General features: G+C 51.4%; 8 protein-coding genes across 8 annotated transcripts; 6 read left to right on the top strand and 2 right to left on the bottom strand.

Annotated features, from left to right (window-relative positions):
* Window positions 1-900: 900 nt before the first annotated feature.
* On the top strand, window positions 901-1,960 carry AtWU_09840 (kinase-like protein; the record flags this gene model as incomplete). Its single annotated transcript, XM_035504946.1, has 4 exons — window positions 901-1,018; window positions 1,073-1,087; window positions 1,173-1,253; window positions 1,344-1,960. 4 exons carry the CDS (start codon window positions 901-903, stop codon window positions 1,958-1,960), a joined length of 831 nt encoding a protein of 276 aa, XP_035360839.1.
* A 2,460-nt stretch (window positions 1,961-4,420) lies between these two features.
* AtWU_09839 (serine/threonine protein kinase) lies at window positions 4,421-7,347 on the top strand (the record flags this gene model as incomplete). The annotated part of the gene is made up of 2 exons (XM_035504945.1): window positions 4,421-5,119; window positions 5,170-7,347. The coding sequence occupies 2 exons, from the start codon at window positions 4,421-4,423 to the stop codon at window positions 7,345-7,347; spliced, it is 2,877 nt and encodes a 958-aa protein (XP_035360838.1).
* Window positions 7,348-7,579: 232 nt separating this feature from the next.
* Window positions 7,580-8,456, bottom strand: AtWU_09838 (putative mitochondrial genome maintenance protein Mgm101; the record flags this gene model as incomplete). The annotated part of the gene is made up of 2 exons (XM_035504944.1): window positions 7,580-7,850; window positions 7,948-8,456. The coding sequence occupies 2 exons, from the start codon at window positions 8,454-8,456 to the stop codon at window positions 7,580-7,582; spliced, it is 780 nt and encodes a 259-aa protein (XP_035360837.1).
* Window positions 8,457-8,644: 188 nt separating this feature from the next.
* Window positions 8,645-9,062, bottom strand: AtWU_09837 (cytochrome oxidase assembly factor 4; the record flags this gene model as incomplete). Its single annotated transcript, XM_035504943.1, has 4 exons — window positions 8,645-8,713; window positions 8,774-8,838; window positions 8,894-8,925; window positions 8,992-9,062. 4 exons carry the CDS (start codon window positions 9,060-9,062, stop codon window positions 8,645-8,647), a joined length of 237 nt encoding a protein of 78 aa, XP_035360836.1.
* Window positions 9,063-9,148: 86 nt separating this feature from the next.
* On the top strand, window positions 9,149-11,457 carry AtWU_09836 (biotin--[acetyl-CoA-carboxylase] ligase BPL1; the record flags this gene model as incomplete). Its single annotated transcript, XM_035504942.1, has 5 exons — window positions 9,149-9,200; window positions 9,314-9,950; window positions 10,013-10,576; window positions 10,626-10,897; window positions 10,958-11,457. 5 exons carry the CDS (start codon window positions 9,149-9,151, stop codon window positions 11,455-11,457), a joined length of 2,025 nt encoding a protein of 674 aa, XP_035360835.1.
* A 1,097-nt stretch (window positions 11,458-12,554) lies between these two features.
* On the top strand, window positions 12,555-14,160 carry AtWU_09835 (cytochrome P450; the record flags this gene model as incomplete). Its single annotated transcript, XM_035504941.1, has 2 exons — window positions 12,555-12,950; window positions 13,006-14,160. The coding sequence occupies 2 exons, from the start codon at window positions 12,555-12,557 to the stop codon at window positions 14,158-14,160; spliced, it is 1,551 nt and encodes a 516-aa protein (XP_035360834.1).
* Window positions 14,161-16,292: 2,132 nt separating this feature from the next.
* On the top strand, window positions 16,293-17,093 carry AtWU_09834 (trans-aconitate 2-methyltransferase; the record flags this gene model as incomplete). The annotated part of the gene is made up of 1 exon (XM_035504940.1): window positions 16,293-17,093. The coding sequence occupies one exon, from the start codon at window positions 16,293-16,295 to the stop codon at window positions 17,091-17,093; it is 801 nt and encodes a 266-aa protein (XP_035360833.1).
* A 1,015-nt stretch (window positions 17,094-18,108) lies between these two features.
* Window positions 18,109-18,620, top strand: AtWU_09833 (MFS general substrate transporter; the record flags this gene model as incomplete). Its single annotated transcript, XM_035504939.1, has 4 exons — window positions 18,109-18,195; window positions 18,257-18,330; window positions 18,394-18,453; window positions 18,518-18,620. The coding sequence occupies 4 exons, from the start codon at window positions 18,109-18,111 to the stop codon at window positions 18,618-18,620; spliced, it is 324 nt and encodes a 107-aa protein (XP_035360832.1).
* Between the last annotated feature and the right edge of the window lie 414 nt (window positions 18,621-19,034).

The raw sequence follows: 19,034 nt of genomic DNA, 5'->3' as shown, positions 1-19,034 counted from the left end.
TTTTTAAAAGAATGTGTTATCCCTCACTCTTAGACGGTTCTTAGGAGGGAAACGTTCTGTCAGTTGTAATACAGTGAAATTCCGTTGACTGCAGTCGACCTTGCAAGGTCTCATTGAGTACGGCAAGGCTAAAATGAGCTTTGTCATCTGAGGACTTTTGCACGTTAAAGATGTGGTTTACGTAGTTACCAGAGGTATGAAAACGATAACAGAGGTATGTTGTGGGAAACAGCAACTAGTCTAACAGAAATAAATTGGTAGTTCTGTCTGGGGTTGTCGGGCTCGCAATGAGTCTGTGCTCCCAAACAGCCTCAGTGAATGATGACAACACATGTGGTTTTAGCATGGTGTGATTCACTAAGGTACTTCTTATACCATACTTCTGTTGCTTTCCAAAGATAATTCACAGAAAGGGTCATAGCGTAGGCTGTTTCCATGGTTCCTCGTAGGACTTTTGATGAGTTGCGGGGTCAGCCGTAGAATAAAGCAGGTCAAGCTGCAACATCCAGTCCTAACACATACACACGGTACATGCTCTTAGATCTATTGGGAAATAGCCTCATACGCACATGTGGGTCGCATGACCCTTGACAGTGACAGCACTGTGCTTCATCTCGGACGTCATCACGAATAACCAGGCTCGATGACATCTACATCCGGCTTAATCATTATGAGATGGCCTGGTCACTCAATCAGCGGCTTGTCTTTTTCTTGGCGTGAAGTTACTTATCCCTCAAGACGTTCTGTTTTCCGTTGGTATCTACAGTCACCTCGACGCCTGGTTGTGACCATCCGAAATGCCATGACCTCTACAACCAATGACACTCACGCCTTTCAATATCAACTTATCGAAGAACTGGAAATGCTAGAGAGGTACAGAATAGGGGGGTATCATCCAATATGTGTGGGAGATGTGCTGAAGAGCCGGTACCGAGTGATTCACAAGCTGGGCCATGGGGCCTTTTCTACAATCTGGCTGTCACGAGACGAGCAAAAGGCAGCCTATGTAGCGGTCAAGGTGAGTACTGGAGATTCTTCCACTCATGAAGCAAAGATATTGCGTATGTTCAAGGCTATGTCCATGGAGGTAAGTGAGGATATACTCATCCTGAATGCTTTCGTGTATATGAGAGGGGGGCAATGCCATAAAAATACCACTAAAACCATAACAGATATTCATCTTGGAAACATCCTGATACACCTACCTACTAGCCTTGACAAGCTCTCAGTCCAGGAATTCTATGAGCAGTTCGGTGAGCCCTATACGGAACCAGTTGTGCGACTGGACGGACAGCCTCTCCCTCCTGGCGTCCCTACGTGTGGGACAATACCGGTCTGATTAGGAAAACGAGCATTCGAAATTCCGCCGGATGAGGCCCAGCTTCTTCTTAGCGACTTTGGCGAGAGCTTCTCCCCTTCCGACACTGAGCAGCGGCGACGTGGGCAAGACTGTCCCTCGCCGCTTCCAGTTATACCGCCTGAAGCATACTTTGAACCTGACAAGCCTCTTACATTTCCCTCGGACATCTGGAGACTTGCATGTGCTATGTATTCCATATTTGGCCTGCGGTGGCTGTTTGATACCACACTCACCACTCGACATGACATAGCCTCTCAACAAGTAGATGTCATTGGAGAGATTCCGCCTGAATGGTGGAATACATGGGAGAAACGCCATGAGTATTTTGAAGAGATCGGAAGGCCTGAGAAAGATCGGTTTGTTTACCCATATCTTGAGCAAAGTTTCGAGAAGGACGTACAGGCCGCACGGCAGAGGGATAATATGTCTTCGTTCGCCAAAGAGGAGCAGGTAGTCATTCTAAGCATGCTTCGCTCAATGCTGGCAATGAAACCTAAGAAGCGAGCAACAGCGACGGATGTACTGAGCTCAGACTGGATGGTGACCTGGGGATTACCAGCTGTGAAGAGCGCGCGTGACAACCGGAAAACAGGTGTATGACATTGCAAAAAGACTGATGCAAGGTCCTCTTGATTTAAACTAGCTAGCTGTGTAGCTCTTGAGCGCATCTATTCCTGATCTTGAACAAGCCGAAGGAATGGTGTAGCACTCCATGCAAGAGGCGTTGGCCTTCATATACTTGATGTTTCTTTATAATGTCTAATATGGTCCAACCTGAAAATCGCAATTTCATGGTCTGCGAAACCTCTGAGTAGTGAACAGCCAAGAAAGGCATCCTTTCATTATTTTCATCTCCCTTGAGGGTAATATGAAGATCGCGAACTCTGTCATTGGTCGAATGATGGCTGACTTTCATCGGGAATATGTGATGAAAGATGTCTATAGAATTTAGTGGTACTACACCCATCGGACAAGCACCACTAGAGTGGGTATCTGTACTCAGATCTAATATATTTCTAAGTGCATGATGTTCATCCAATATTCCTGACATTGCCATTATGAATACCTTCAATTTCATTAGAATTTCAGTCATTCTGAGCCCATGTAGCAAGAATATTCTTTTTTCCCTATTTTCCTTCGCTCAGGGGTTTGAAGTTATCCCGTGGTGGCAATGAAAGCATGCAAAAAGTGAAACTGCTCAAACAAAGTTGAAGACTCAGGAACAGACTCGTATTAACCTTGATTGTGGACGTTGAAAACGCAATCGGCAACACAGCCTAGTAATCCAATTAATTTTTATCGCCCCTCAGCTCTTATGGTCTAGCCACAGTGGAAAACTGCGAGAGGTTGAGACGGGCTGGCCGAGGGACTAAAACGGTCTAGAAGCCACTCTGAAACAGCCGACGGAGTGACCTGTCATCTTTGCTCCGGTACCAGTGTTAAGGATGCGTGATACTGCAACGGGCTGTCCGATGTGAAAACTCCGATCTCCCGCAGATAGATCTTCACTGCTTGCTTTCAAATATCCGTCTTTACTGCAACATGCGATACACTATACAAAATGTTGTGGTGGTCCAAGTAATGTGGAGCCGAGAGTGTACTATTCCGATTTTACATCTTATCATACCACACAACGCGGCCGAATCTAACGCCTCCAATCCCACGCACTAATCACAATATCGACTAGTTCCAGGGGCAGCCGTCTGACGGGCTGACAGGTGTGCATAACATGGTTTCAGTGAGATTGATTGCAGCAGATTTCAGGGGCGAGAAGTGGCACTGTAACGGCAAATCAGCCTTACAAACTAACAACCTTACAAGGTTCACTGTTAAGGAAAAAGTAAAGATAATGCTTGAAGGGGTATAGTAAGCGACCGAGTTATTACAAAGTAAATGCACTAGAGTCAGCCACACAATCAGAACCACAACCCCGATATTTTGGTTAGTTTTGTGCCTGAATGAAATGTAGGGAACTGGTTCAGTTGTAACCGGGGAAATAATTAGCCAAGTTGAAAGGAAGACAAGAAAACTGGCTGGAACCCCCTGAAAGGATTGACTGGTTCCAACGGTCGCGGGCCGTGGAAAGTGCGAGAGGAAGGAGAGAGAGAGGGAGAGAGGGAGAACTGGAAGGGCAGAGCAATGCCCTAGACTGGCCGAAAGAAGGCGAATAGGGCTTTGCCGGTATGGCTTGTGTGACGTTCCTCGTAACGTGACCGCCACCCTGACTAGTAATCATTCTAGTGATTCTACGTACTCACTTCAACGCAATTCAACTTCCCAACTCAAAACTAGTGCCATGAACTAAAATTCACACCAGTGGGGGCTGTCTCTCCCCTTCAGAATTCAGATCGATCGCCTTCAGGGACGCTGATAGGGCTTAGAGAACCTATAGTCTTGCCTATTATATCATCGCGACGAACAGAAAGGCACCACCAGCAGTCGCCAGTCCGACAGCAACTATGGGCCCGGGGAATGATCGGCGGATTCCAACCAGGCCAGCCCCCAAAAAGAGGATGACTCCATTATTGCACGCCAGTGACTTCAGCCCGACTGAAACATGCTCGCGTGGGTTGCTCCCCTCGATTTTCCCTCTGGCTTTCTGACACTCGCGTCTTTGACATTCCTTCGCCTGGCTTGTCGTTGTTTCTCTCCTTCATCGGGCCTTTGGCCTGTCCCCCCCTTGACAGCGTTCTACGCATTTCTTTTCCGATGCCTTTCCCTCTCGTTTCTTTTTTCTCTTTCTCTTTTCCACCTATTCCCGATCCTTTGACAAACAAAATATACGTCCGTTCGCTGCCGCTCCAATTCACCAACTAACGTCTCAAGTCCTGGTCCAGTCCATGCGGTTTTACTTTCGCTTGACCCACCCGCTCTCCACACGAACCAGTGGACTCCAACACTCATTCACCCAGTGATTGTCAGATCCTGCCTGGACTGTGCAAAGCGATCTTACGTCCCTGGAAGTTAAGCCGACCAATTGCGACATCGCTCGCTAATTGGAGCTGCAGGGCAGCTTCTGGCCTTACTTTTTAGACCGTCTCTTTCCCTAGTTCATTCCCAATGCCATTTTCAAAATTCATGTCCGGCAGACCTGGTATCACGGAGAAGCGGCTGTCGGCTCATCGCTTCCAGCAGCTTCCCGACATGGCCCCGGACAACATGATGAATCCCAACGACGTCACTATTGACATCCCCTTGAACCCGGTTCCCAGTCGGAATCAGACCGGCGCTCGCAAGACAAGTAGTAATGTGGGAGGATCGCCGAATCCGTATCAACCACCCGGCGATGATAAAGGCATTGACGGCGAGAAAGAGGGTTTGGTCGCGCCAAATCCCGGCATGCGCAGACGCATCGACGAAGGCACCGGACGTTCCCTAGAAGACCCGGAGGATGGCACCGTCACTCGCATGGGCCGCTTCTACCAGGCCATTCTCAACTACTCTGTTCTCACTCGCTACTTCATCTACGTCGCCCCGCTCGCAATTCTCCTCGCCATCCCAATTATCGTGGGAGCAACGGTCGCGCAGGACGCGACTATCGGCGGAGTTACACTGCCGTGGTTCTGGTTCTGGATTGAGATCGTCTGGATCAGTCTGTGGTTGTGTAAACTTGCGGCCAAACTCTTGCCGTACATCTTTCAGACCCTTATCGGGTTCGTGAGTTCAGGAACTCGCAAATATGCTCTCATTCTACGCAAACTGGAAATGCCAATTGCAACCGTGCTGTGGTGCGTGGTGTGCTTGGTCACCTTTTTGCCTGTAAGTCTAGTCTGATTCTATCATACGTGCCATCAACTAACTTCCTCCAGGTCATGACGCAAAACCCCCATCAGCAAGCCAAGGGCGATACCTCTACCAAATCCTGGGAGAAGTCCATCAAAAACATCCTATTTGCCCTCTTCGTCTGCAGTTTGATTTTTCTGGCTGAGAAAACCATGGTTCATTTGATCTCGATCAGCTACCACCGCAAGCAATTTGATGCTCGCATCAAAGAATCGAAGCGCAATGTGTATCTGGTGGCTCTGCTATTCGACGCCTCGCGCCACATGTTCCCCATGTACTGCAAAGAATTCCAAGAGGAAGACGCGGCCATTTCCGACTCCATTCTCCGCTCCGCAGCCGTCAAGACCCGCTCTGGCAGCTCATCAGCGCCTCTGCGCATCATCCGGGGCGTGGGCCAAAATGTCCACCAGTTCGGCAACAAAGTCACGGCGGCTTTTGGCGACGTGGCCCATGAACTGACTGGCAAGCAAGTTTTCAACCCCACTTCCACTCGGTCCGTCGTCACCCAGGCTCTGGAACACAGACGGACGTCTGAAGCGCTCGCACGGAGAATTTGGATGTCTTTTGTCATTGAAGGCCGCGATGCTTTGTACTTTGACGATATTTGTGAGGTCCTGGGAGCTGGCATGGAGGCTGAAGCCGAGGAATGTTTCCACATGCTGGATCGCGACGGCAACGGGGACATCAGCTTAGAAGAGATGATCTTGGCCATCGGTGAAGTCCGCCGCTTGAGAAAGTCGCTGAACAACAGTCTCCACGATGTTGACCAGGCAATCCACGTTCTGGACAACCTTTTGCTGACCGTGGCGGGTATCATTGCTATTCTGGTCTTTGTTTCTTTCGTGACAAGCGGCTTTGGTACCGTTATCGCCGCGGGTGCCACTTCTCTGCTTTCTCTCAGTTTCGTCTTCTCGACCACCGCTCAGGAAGTGCTAGGTTCGTGTATCTTCCTCTTCGTCAAGCATCCCTTTGATGTGGGCGACCGTGTGGAAATCAGCGACAAGCCGTACTTTGTCGAGCGCATTTCATTGCTCTTCACCGTGTTCCGAAATGTCAACGATCACCGTATCACGCAAGTTCCGAACGTCGTCCTCAACACCCTATGGATTGACAACTTCACCCGTGCCAATGCGATGCATGAGCGCCTCACCGTCCCCGTCAGCTTCGAGACCACCTTTTCCAACGTCCAGCTTCTCCAGGAGGAGATGGAGAGCTTCGTGCGCGACAAGGACAACTGCCGCGACTTCCAGCCAGAGGTCACCATTGATGTGGTTGGTCTGGGCGACATGGACAAGATGGAGCTGAGTGTCTTGATCTGCCATAAGTCCAACTGGTCGAACGAAGCCGTCCGAGCTGCCCGTCGCTCGAAGTTCATGTGCGCACTGATTTCCGCCGTGCGCAAGGTACCTATTCGTGCCCCAGGCGCCAGCGACGACGACGATGACAAAACCGAGAAGGATGACAACAAGTCGGATGCTGGACACGAAGACCAAACTCTCCCCGTCCGCCAGGTTTCCATCGCCAGCGAAGGCATGCGTCGGGCTAACACCACCGCTGGCGTCTCTTACACTGAATCCCGCTCGACTGGCTTCGACCTCGGCAACTCCCCTCAGTCGCTGCAACGTCGTGGCATGGGCGCCTCCAGCTCCTACAGCGAAGGACTTACCGCAGAGCACGCAGCCCGGTCGCAAGACGGCTCCCGCGATGGTCACGAAGTCGACCACTACCAGACACCCGTGGGATCCCCGGGACAGGAGCGCCAACTCAACGTGACCTACGGATTGATGACTCGCGAGCCGTCAACGGGTCGTCGCAAGGAGGGCCGCACCTCGCAAGTCGAGCCTGAACCCGAGCCCCAGCCCGTGGCTGCCCCTCGGGGTGATGTCCCGGTGCTCTCTGAACCAGTCCCTCCCCGTCATCGCCAGGAGGCGCAGCCCACGCTGCCCCAGGTCGCAGTGCCCCAGCCTCTCGCGGGGGCCGCCATGTCCCAGCCGCCTCAGCAGCCGCCCGAGTACTACAACTACCCGGGACAGTACTATGACCCAACGGAGGACCCGTACGACCCGAACCAGCCGTTCGAGCTCCCGTCGATGCACGAGCAGCAGACGCCAGACGGACGGGAGCACCATTCGACACACCTGACAGAAACCGAGCCAGGACGATATGTGCCGCGACGGCCGTACGAGGGAGCGGGTAACCAGTAGCCATGAGTGATGATGATTTCTTCCTTTCCTCTTTTCCTTGCAAAAACGGCCACTTAGATTGTTGCATATGATGTATTATTAGTATTTGATGAGTGGACTGATCTATTAGCATGTAATTCGCAATGATATCGTACATTGACCTGTTATACAGAATTTAGTGTATCACGTATTCATAATGAGACTTGCTCCCACATAGAAATAGAATAAAATTGGAATGAAAGAGACAGCAAGACTAAAACTTGGTCTCCTTCCACGGATACCCAACGGTATCATCCTTCCTGACCCAAATCTTCGTCTTCCGTTTATTCACCACATGCTCCACAAACGCCTCCCGGGTATACTGCGCCTTGAACTTGCGAATCCACCTGGGATCCCACAACTCACTCGCAATGCCTAGATCCTTACAACACCGCACCAACGCATTCGACCGACATCCCTCCGTAGCCGTGGGGATTCCATCCGGGGAGAAGTAATCCTGTTCGCCGCGAGCCACTGAAACAAGCCTATACCAGACAATAACCAAATTAGCCTATCACCACTTCCCATACCCATATCACACACACACCCCCCTCCAAGTAAAAAGAATGGGAAAATACTAACCGCCCATTACAAACAAGCGCATACTCCCTCGTCACCATCTTCGGCGTAACAATACTCTCACTCCTCGGCACAAGACCCCATCCACCGGGTCCAAACGCCTTATTCAGTATCCGGCGATACTTGATCTCGGGGAGGTAGAGGATGCCGTCGGGTTTGATTTCGACTTCTTCGGGGTCCGTCGGGGCGAGCAGGATGTCGGCGCATTCTTTCGGGAAGGGGGTTGCGCTGAGGCCGTGGAAGGAGCGCGTCCAGTCGATGCGGTCTTCGGTTGGGTTTGCTGGGGATGGGGGGTGGTCGAGGAGGTCTTTTAGGGTGGGGGTGGTTTTTGTTGTGGAGGAGGAGGTGGTGGGCTTGGGTGTTGTTGACGTTGTGGAGGTGGTGGCGGGTTTCGCGGTGTTGTTGTTGGTGGTGGTGGTGGATTGGTAGCGGGTTGTAGTGGTGAGGGAGTAGCGGAGGGTTTTGCTGAGTTGGGGACCGCGCAGGGAGCGCGTTAAAAGTGGGAGGGACATTGTAGAGGGCTGTGGAGGGGTGTTGTGGTTGGGGATGTGGTGAGAAGGTGCAGCGGGAAGAAGAATGAAGTCAGAGCTGTATAGTGTCACGTGATGATAGAGCAATTGAATATTCTTTTGGTGGAAGTAAGTGAATGGAAATTCTTGTATTATTCTATTGTACAAATGGTTTGTGGCATCAGTATCAGTTAAGCATCCTTGGTCTGTGTGCGCTCGTCGTTGCCCTGGCGTTTCCAGCACTCGCGGAAGGTTTCCATCTGATGCAATTTAGTGAGTGAGGGTTGCGAGATGATAATGGATGGGATGGGATGTTATACCTCACTCTGGCACTGGCGCCAGTCTTTCTTTTCGAACCAGCAGTCATTCATTTTCATTTGCTCCGCTATGATTGTTTCTTAGCATTTATTTGGGATAGGGAATAAAAGATGGGAATGTACCTGCACAGCCGGTGCTGAAGATCCGCTTGTCCCTGGATGGACTGTCAGCTCAACCAACTCTTTTCCCTTCCTCCGATCTTCGCATCCCAACAACTCACCATTCATCCGGCTCGTCGTCGTCGTCCTCCACCTCCACGGGCGGGTTCTCCCTTTTCTCCTGGTCCGACATTGTGCTTGCTTGCTTGACAGTCCGACTGCTTGATTGCTTGTGTTCGAGTGGTTGCTCCGAGAGAGTTGCAGGTAGTTGCCGCAAATATGGCGACCCCCAATATGACCGGCAAAAAGGTCAACGTTCTGGTCTATTCCGGTGCGTCACTCTCCCCTCTGTTCTCCCCGCTTCACCATCCACGATCCCATTGACTCTTACTCAATCAATATTATACAATACCCTCTACTCACTATAACATACTTGAGTTACAGGCAATGGAACCACCATCGAATCCGTCCGCCACACCCTCTATTCCCTCCGCCGCCTTCTAGCCCCCCACTACGCCGTCATCCCCGTCACCTCCGACGCCCTCCTCCGCGAACCCTGGACCGCAACCTGCGCTCTCCTCGTCATTCCCGGCGGCGCTGATCTAGGCTACGGTCGCGTTCTCAATGGCCCCGGAAACCGCCGCATCGAACAATTCGTCAAGCGCGGCGGCGCTTACCTCGGTTTCTGCGCGGGCGGGTACTACGGTTCCCGACGCTGCGAATTCGAAGTCGGCGATAAGACACTCCAGGTTATCGGAGAGCGCGAACTGGCCTTCTACCCTGGTACATGTCGTGGAGGGGCCTTCGCGGGGTTCGTCTATCATAGTGAGGCGGGGGCGAGGGCCGCGGAGATTTCGGTGAATAAAGATATCCTAAATGCGGGGATCGTGCCGGAGCGATTCAGGTGCTACTACAACGGCGGTGGGGTGTTTGTGGATGCGCCGACCTTGGCTGATAAGGGAGTGGAGGTGCTAGCAAGCTTTGAGGAGGACTTGAATGTTGACTCGGGGGAGGGGAAGGCCGCCGTGGTGTTTTGTCGCGTTGGGGAGGGGAAGGTTGTTCTTACGGGACCGCATCCGGAGTGAGTTATTTATATGTCCTCTATGGTTACAAGTCTAGGTGGTGTGTGCTGATGGTTGGTAGGTTCGCAGCTGCAAACCTGGACAAAAAAGCCGGTGGCCCCGAATATGCAAAGGTCGTGGAGGCGCTGGAGGCTGATGACAAGGCGCGCACGGACTTCCTCAAAGCATGTCTGGTCAAGTTGGGCTTGCAGGTGACGCAGAGCACGACCACCGTGCCGTCGCTGTCGTCGCTGCATCTGTCCTCGCAGGAGCCCGCCGAGACGGCCGATCTGGTGGCGTCATGGCAGGAGATCATCACCAAGGATGGCAATGAGGAGATCCTGAAGGATGAGAATGACACGTTCCGGATTGAGAGACCCGGCGCGTGGAACCTGAGCCAGCTGGAGGACTCTCTCCCAGCGTCATCGCAGTCTACGGAGGGTATTGTGGATTACAACGCCATCGTCAAGCGACTGGTGGTGCACGACGACGTGCCATCATCGAAGCTGACGCCCTACTTCAATCACCATGCCTTCTACTCCAACCTCCAACAGTACCAATCGCAGTCCCGCGAGGGTGCATCCGAGTTTGGCTCCCACCTCGTGTATGGCGAGGTCGTCACCAGCACGAACACGATCTTGGAAAAGTAAGTAGACCTGTTCGATGACAGAAGCGAGACGCGACTGACGGGTCAGAAACCCCAAGCTGCTGCGCAAGCTGCCCAACGGCTTCACCGCCAGCGCTACGACCCAGGTGGCAGGCCGCGGCCGCGGATCGAACGTCTGGGTGTCGCCGGCCGGAGCGCTGATATTCTCAACGGTGCTGCGCCACCCGCTCGAGAAGATACAGTCAGCACCAGTAGTGTTTATCCAGTATTTGGCAGCGATGGCGGTGGTGCAGGGAATCAAGAACTACGACGTCGGATATTCAGAGTTACCGGTCAAGCTGAAGTGGCCGAATGACGTGTGTAAGTAATCCTTTCTTACGATCTGATCGAGAGATTGGGACGATGCTGATCAGCCGACAGATGCACTGGACCCGGAGAACCCGGATAAAAAGCAGTACTCGAAAATCTGCGGCATCCTGGTGAACTCGCATTACTGCGCGAACGAGTACATCTCGGTCGTGGGCATTGGCATCAACGCAACGAACGCATCGCCTACGACGTCGTTGACGGCGCTGGCGGCGCGGTTCCTTGGGCCCCGGGCCGCCCCGATCACACTGGAGAAGCTGCTGGCGCGCATTCTGACGACGTTTGAGGAGCTGTATACGCGATTCCTGCGGGCCGGGTTCGATCGGGGATTCGAAGAAATGTATTACGCAGACTGGCTGCACATGCACCAGGTGGTGACGTTGGAGGAAGAGGGGGGTGTGCGCGCGCGCATTAAGGGGATCACGCGGGATTACGGGCTGCTGCTGGCAGAGGAACTGGGCTGGGATGACCGGCCGACGGGCCGGGTGTGGCAGCTGCAGAGCGACAGTAACAGTTTTGACTTCTTCCGTGGATTGGTGCGGCGGAAAGTGTAGTGGGGATGAGAGCATCACAGCCAGTCGATTTAGCATGGAGCGATTTTAGTGACTAACGTTCTAAATTAGCATAGTTAGAGATCGGAAGTGTTGCTGGACAGAGATAAAGTGCCGGCAGGGCGACCGAAATGAGCGGCACGCACAGATACCGCATTGGGAAGTCGAGCGCGGGCAGAAACACTTGCATTTGCCTAATTCTGTAGGTGAAACCTACCTCGGACCTGGCATGGGAACAGCATGTGCTTGGGTTCTTGGTTCAGTACCCCTGGAACCAGAGAGTGAGTGAGTCATTCCACAGAACATGAATAACTAGTTCACGTTGTGAAGTATCATCATAATAATAGAAAGGGGAATGGATGACTGAACACACAATGAGATTGTTATGGTTGGGAATGATGCAGTGGAGTATGCCCTAAGACGGGGCCGGGAACACCCAATGCCATCAAGGCTAATATAGTGTGCAAACTGCAAAGTACATACTAAGTACAATGTAGATGCAAAGCCGTGATGTTGGAACCAACCAGTGTGGCTGCATACTAATCATCCTCCAGGATGCATCTTTCCCGTAAGCCTGGAATCCGGTTGGCCCTGTTCGTTTAGAGAGAAGGTATAGTGGTAATGCACTATAGGCCAGGGGAATGCTTGTGCAGACCCAACGGTAATAAGAATGAACAGATGGCGATATGTTCGGGTCAAACCAGATACTTTTCTCCACCCCTGAAGCCTGTCATGGCGGGCCTCCTGCTTCCATCCAGTTGGAAGCTCCGAGGTCTCAGACTAGGGGTCGCCGGTACTCCACTGCCACGACTAATCATCTCAAGTTTCTTTCCAACGGTCCGATGTGTCCATACTGCTTTTTTGCTTTCTCTATCATGAGGATGGTCCGATCTGCCTCGGTTGGAGGCCACTCGGTTTGCTGGCCATCCTGATACTCCATCGTATTCAATTTAGTAGTTGAAACATAAATGAATCTAACTTCCCGCCCGGTACATTTATTTACTTCCATCAACCCCTCTTTGCCTCGCCAGTTTTGGCTTTTTCTCCTCACTTCCTCTTCATCTTTCTGTCCTTCTCTTCCCCCCACCTCACCCTTCGCCATGTCGACACTTTTGTTTGTCGCAACGGCCTCCCCCGTCCTCTACCTTCTATATGTGCTGCTCTCTCGCTGGCAACATGCGCAAAATGCTCGTAAATGGAACTGCGGCAGTATTCCTTCATACCCCGGTGATGTGCTGGGTATCAACACCCTGAAGGAGGCCTTGGCTATGGACAAGGCTCGCCAAGTGCCCACAGTAACCCGCCGCCGTGTTGACATCATGTCCGCCCGCGAGAATCGCTATACCACTACTTTCCACTTCCGTCAGCTGGGCACCGATGTCATCAGCACCTGCGATCCCAAGAACGTCCAGGCCTTGTTGGCCACTCAGTTCAAGGACTTTGAGCTGGGCCAGTCCCGTCGCAACGCTCTGCACTGGCTGCTAGGCAGCGGTATCGTACGTCCACCACTTCCTCCCTATCCAAACCATCACCCTTCTAACTCGAATCCAGTTCACTGCCGATGGCGACCACTGGTCTCGCTCTCGCGCTCTCCTCCGTCCTCAGTTCACCCGCGACCAGATCAGCGACCTCGATCTCGAGGAGCGTCACGTCCAAGTCGCCATGAGAGCCATGCCCGTTGACGCCACCACCGGCTGGACCGCCGCCACCGACATCCAGACCATCTTCTTCCGCCTGACCATGGACACCGCGACCGAGTTCCTCTTCGGCGAGAGTGTCCAGAGCCAAGCCGCCGCCCTCAGCAACGGCGCCATTCCCCAGGATGACTTCCCTGCCCAATTCGACCGCGGTCAATGGTACTCCGCCCAACGCGCTCGCTTCGAGAAGCTCTACTGGACCGTGAACAACAAGGAAAGCCGCGCCATCAACAAAGCCGTGCACGCCTACGTCGACCGCTTCGTCTCCGCCGCTCTCAACTCCGACCCGGAGAAGAAACCCACCGGCCACTACGTCTTCCTGCACGGTCTGGCCGAAGCCACCCGCGACCCCGTCGAACTGCGCTCCCAGCTCCTCAACATCCTCCTCGCCGGTCGCGATACCACTGCCTCTCTCCTGTCGTGGTGCATCCTCTTCCTCGCCCGCCACCCGGACTACTTCAACTCCCTGCGCGCCACCATCCTCGCGGAATTCGGCTCCTACTCCTCCCCTCATGACATCACCTTCGCCAACCTCAAGTCCTGCCGTCCCCTGCAGAACTTCCTGAATGAAGTTCTCCGTCTCTACCCCATTGTCCCTGGTAACCGTCGGACAGCCGTCCGCAACACCACCCTCCCCACGGGCGGTGGTCCCGCGGGCACGGACCCCGTCTACGTCAAGAAGGGCCAGCCCGTCTTCTACAGCACCTACGTGATGCACCGTCGGCCTGATCTGTGGGGCGCCGATGCTGACGAGTTCCGTCCGGATCGCTGGAACGAGCGCAAGGCCGGATGGGAGTACCTGCCGTTCAACGGTGGGCCGCGGATCTGCATTGGGCAGCAGTTTGCGTTGACCGAGACTGGCTATGTGTTGGTGAGACTGTTGCAGCGCTTCGATGTGATTGAGGGCGTGGGCAAGACCAAGGAAGGGGAGATCACGATGCAGATGAGTTTGACGAATGCGCCGGGAGATAATGTGACGGTGCGGTTGCATGAGGATGCTTCTAACTAGTTTTTTTTCTTCTTACTATTGTGATGATTGGATTGGGATACCCAATGTTCATATGTGTGTTAGCGTATATAGATTGTGATTGGCACATTGCATTGCATTTTACAACCATTCTTTAGTACTATCGTACAACTCATACGCCTGCAGAGTAGACTAAACCAATGGATGTATCTAGGCTCCAGCACCAGCAGGATTTCTCTTGAAACAAGGTTTACAAAGTCAGTTTACACTCTCCTCACCGCCTACGAAATACCTTCTCCACTTTGACAGGGGGGCGCTGGGGTGGGAACTCGGACAACACCGACAGACCAATCATATTTCAGAAAATGAGATTTCATACCTGCTTGTCAAGGTTAGGAGCAGATACTCAATGTGGATAATTATCCGTGGTTCATTTTTCATAATGACATAAAAACACTGCCACCGGTGTATTATGTAATAGTTATACGGGTTTGTGGATGAGGCGATAGCAGGTGTTTATTATCTAATTGGGTATTCATACATTCAATCTACTATTGGGAAATCGAAGAGGGAGAGAGAGAGGGTGAGGGTGAAAGCAGATGACTGATGATCTAGACTAGACTATCGGCCTCGCCGACGGTAAGTTTTGGATGTAGTATGCAGCATACAGTTGTTCCCAATACTGTTCGTCGAATGTCTCAGATTTGAGTTTACTTGCTGCTTGCTGCTGCTGCTGCTGCTTCTAGGTTGTGGTTTGTTCGTGTTTGGGGTACGGTACTTGCTTGCTTCTCTTTCATCTCTGGTTCTGCTTCGGGTTAGCCTACCATCGTTTTCTTCTGCTTCGTAAGAAGTAAACGGGAGCTATTTCCGCTTAAGTTACTTTAGCTGTAGTCTGAAAAATGACAGGTCATATGCAAAGTATAATTGGAATTCGATTGGTGTTCTGGAATGTTTGATACGAGGGGATGGGTGGGTAGGGGGGAACTGGGAATTTTGAGCTTGTGTACTTGTAGTGTAAGGGGGAACGCTCTGGATTTTATTCATTATTGTGTCATATTGTACATACATACTAGGAAAAAGTAGCGAAGATGGACGTACGAGTCAGTTACTGCTGGTAGTAAATGAGGCAGGACTCGAGTGTGTCTGTGGTCATCGGATCTGAACCAGGGATCCTTGTCATGGAGATGCTCGGACTGCTAAGACTAAGGGAGCTTTGTTTCATTGACAGCTCTTGCTTATCCTGCAAGTGTGAGCTTACCCCGCAGTTAGATGCATGGGTGGTAGGCTTATAGGCTTGTGTTATGGTTCAGATGATTGTTTGTATTCAGTTGCTGTTCTTGGTTAGTTACTTTTGGGGGTGCTTGAACGAATCGGTGTTGGAGATGCTTATGTATAACTTAGGTAATGCTGACTGCATAATGTGTATAATCTGTCACCTATTAATAGTGCTCTATGGGGTTGTGATTATATTTAGGGTTGGCAATGCTGACTGCGTCTGCTTTGGTTTGTGTGCTGTTCTCATCGTGGCATCGTCATGTTTTACTTAAAAGGTTCGATTGTTCATAATACAGCTGCTCGCTGGTAGGATGAATTATATATGGACAATGCTATAACGAGGTTATTCCAGTAATCTGCAACAGGAAGTACCGTATGCCATGCCTCTCATAGTGTATTAATTCAGCGATAGATTATTGAGGAATATCTACTATCCCGCTTGAAGTTGTTACCTCCAATCTTCCCATGTATGGGCAGCGGCAACGCGTTGTCACGTGCGGGTTGTGGAAGGCCCGACGAGATTGTTGATCCGATTTCTGTACATTTTTACAGTCAAGTACCCGCGCCTTCCGGATTGACAGCATAAGATGATATCAGTGCAATAAGCAAGAGTAAAAGTAAGCAGGATCTGACCGAAGAATGTTCCTATCCCGTGATACTCAAACGGAAGGCCAATCATGTTTCCGCCGAAACCGGCACTTTCAACAACCACTTCCATAGTAACATCATCTCCCACTTATATACCTCACATCAAATATAACCAGATATAAATACTTCTTATAATACATCAACACCAACACATCCATTCAAATCGAGTAGCTATCAAATCATCAATGTTCCGTCCTCGTCTTCCACTCACTCCCCAGCGAATCACCCAACTCCTCACCCACCCCGCCAAAATGTCCGACTGGAGCGCAACCCAATACCTCAAATTCGCCGACGAGCGCGCCATCCCCACCCAAGATCTGCTATCACACATCCCATTGCAATCTCCCTCCCACATCGTCGATCTTGGCTGCGGCCCCGGAAACTCCACCGCCATGCTTTCCGCCCGCTACCCATCCTGCCCGAGCATCGCCGGCATCGATTCCTCCCCAAACATGATCGCTCGCGCCAAGGAGTCATCTACGTCTACATCAAACACCACCTTCGCCGTCGCCGACGTGGAATCCTACTCTCCCCCACCAGACCACCCCGTAGATCTCTTCTTCTCCAATGCCGTCCTCCACTGGCTTCCCCGCTCCACTCGTCTCCCTACTATCCGCAGACTCCTACTGACTCTTCCCCCGGGCGGCGTCTTCGCCTTCCAGGTCCCTGATACCTTGAACCTGCCATCGCATACTTCTATGCGGGAGGTCGCGAGGACGGGGTCCTGGGCGGAACATCTACGGAGTACGCTTGTGGAGAGAGATGAGTTGGATACCCCTGAGGAGATTTATGATGCGCTGGTGGACGTTTGTGAGAGTTTGAGGATCTGGGAGACTGTGTACTATCATTCCCTTGGGGATTGGAGGGACATTGTCGAGTGGGTGAAGGGGACGGGGTTGAGGCCGTATTTGGATGGCTTGAGGGGGGAGGAGGAACGGAATGAGTTTTTGAGGGTGTATGAGGGATTGTTGAAGGAGAAGTATGAGAAGAGGGCCGATGGGAGAGTGATGTTGAGGTATCCCAGGTTGTTTGTTGTTGCTGTTAGGAAATGATTTTCTGCCTTTGTTTGTTTACGTGGTTAGGCTTGGATTTGCAGTGCAGTGTATAGCTAGTGGGACAGAATGTAGTATGCTATGGTCATATTATACAAGCTTCCTGTGTATATGGCTGGCATGCATGCTGGTATAATTCTGAAGTTTATACGGAGGAGTTCGCATGTAGAATAGATCGTCAGGTCCATGTAAGCCGTCATGCAGATACATAGCTTAGCCTGGCAAGCTTGCGGCTGGACTGAACCACTCAATCGATCCTGTGATACAAAATGAGATGCATGACTCAATAGTTTGAACCACAAATCTCGATCATTCCCCAGACGCCAATGTCCATCTAAGATAGAATGCCGAAATAGAAAGCGGAACACGATCAGGGAACACAGTCACACAGAACCACATTACCACCTTGTTCAATGCCAATTACATTATGTAAGTGGTACGGATCGACAACCCTGAATAATAATATTAGCATTGTCTATACCCCAGTCCATCCAAAATAGATCTCAATAAATGCACACTCCTCCTTCACAGCATACCCAGCGGCCATCCCGATCAAGGGACCGAATACCCCGGGAAAATGAACCCACATTCCATACATCCCTTATACCACCACAAATCTAACTAACCCTGACACGCGGATAATCCCCGCGTTCAAGGAACGCCCCCTAGCTAACTCAATCAAGGGCGCGTCAACAACAACCTCAACAACAAACAGCCACACGGCGTAGTATCCCTCATTCCGCCCTGAAGAAATAGTTCCCCACCAATACCTTACTGCGGAAATTACTTGCCCGGAGTATCCAGGCACAATCCAATCAAGCCATGCATGCACCCCACGCAGCTATATCCAGGCATGCTATGAAGATGCCAACGCCTTCGCTTATTTCCTCCTTCTCTCCCTTGAAGAATTGAATATAAAATCCAGCTGGATGACCACAATATCTCTCTTCATCCATCAGCAGCATCAACGGTAAAGCAGTCTAGCAGCCAACACATCTCTTCCAAAACAATCAAAATGCAATTCACTACCTTCCTTTCTCTGGCCGTCGCGGCCATTGTCCCCGCTCTGGCTGCGGACAACGCTGCTCAGGAGAACATCGAGGTAACATCCATCCCATTTGAACCAATGCATTTCGATTTTGGATATACTAAGACAAGCATAGGCCTCCGTCTACCCCCTCGACTACTTCCACGGCCCCCCTACCTTCAACGACGGTGATGCTTCTTGCTTCACTTCGTGAGTAACTCCAACCCCAAACCACACAACCATGATCAACTCCTAATGTCCGACCGAATACAGCGTCACCGGCGAAATTCACTCCGTCAGGCAGGTTCCTGGCATTACCTGCCACATCTACTTGTGAGTTTTCATCTTCTCGAAGCCCAATCCGGAAAGAGCAAATATCTAACGAAGATGATAATAGTGACCACAACTGCGGCGGCGACAACCTTCCCGTCACCGTCGACATCCCTGATGTCGTTCACGCCCACCACAACCCCGCTCTCAGCGCTCGCTGCTACCGATAGATGGCTTATAGCCCCAGGGAGTGTATGATGACTAGGATATTGGCTTGAACCTCGATATATTTATACAACCTGTCTTTGGTTGGGGGACGGCCTAGCGATTCGAAAAGTTCCACAGCGCTGGCTCGGTTTATGGACTGGTCGGACACTTAATTATTAGTAGTTAATGTGAACTTGAGAGTTACGATGTACTTGTTTCCCTAACCATTCTTTGTAGTAAAGTAGTAGCCCTTAGGACAATATGAATTGATCTTTACTTCTGGATCTGTAGTTCATATTAAAGCAAATTCCAGTACGTAGTTTGTTATGGTGATGGATAAACCTCGATGCGTGTATTTCTGTCTCGAGGCTCTTTACACATACGGAGTACGATACCATGGAACTGGAGGATACTTTGAGAATGCTCTCGATGCAGAA

Source organism: Aspergillus tubingensis, assembly GCF_013340325.1.
Source record: "Aspergillus tubingensis WU-2223L DNA, scaffold_11, whole genome shotgun sequence".
Lineage (NCBI taxonomy): Eukaryota > Fungi > Ascomycota > Eurotiomycetes > Eurotiales > Aspergillaceae > Aspergillus > Aspergillus tubingensis.
Note: the sequence above shows the minus strand (reverse complement) of the source record. Positions and strands in the feature narration are given on the sequence as shown.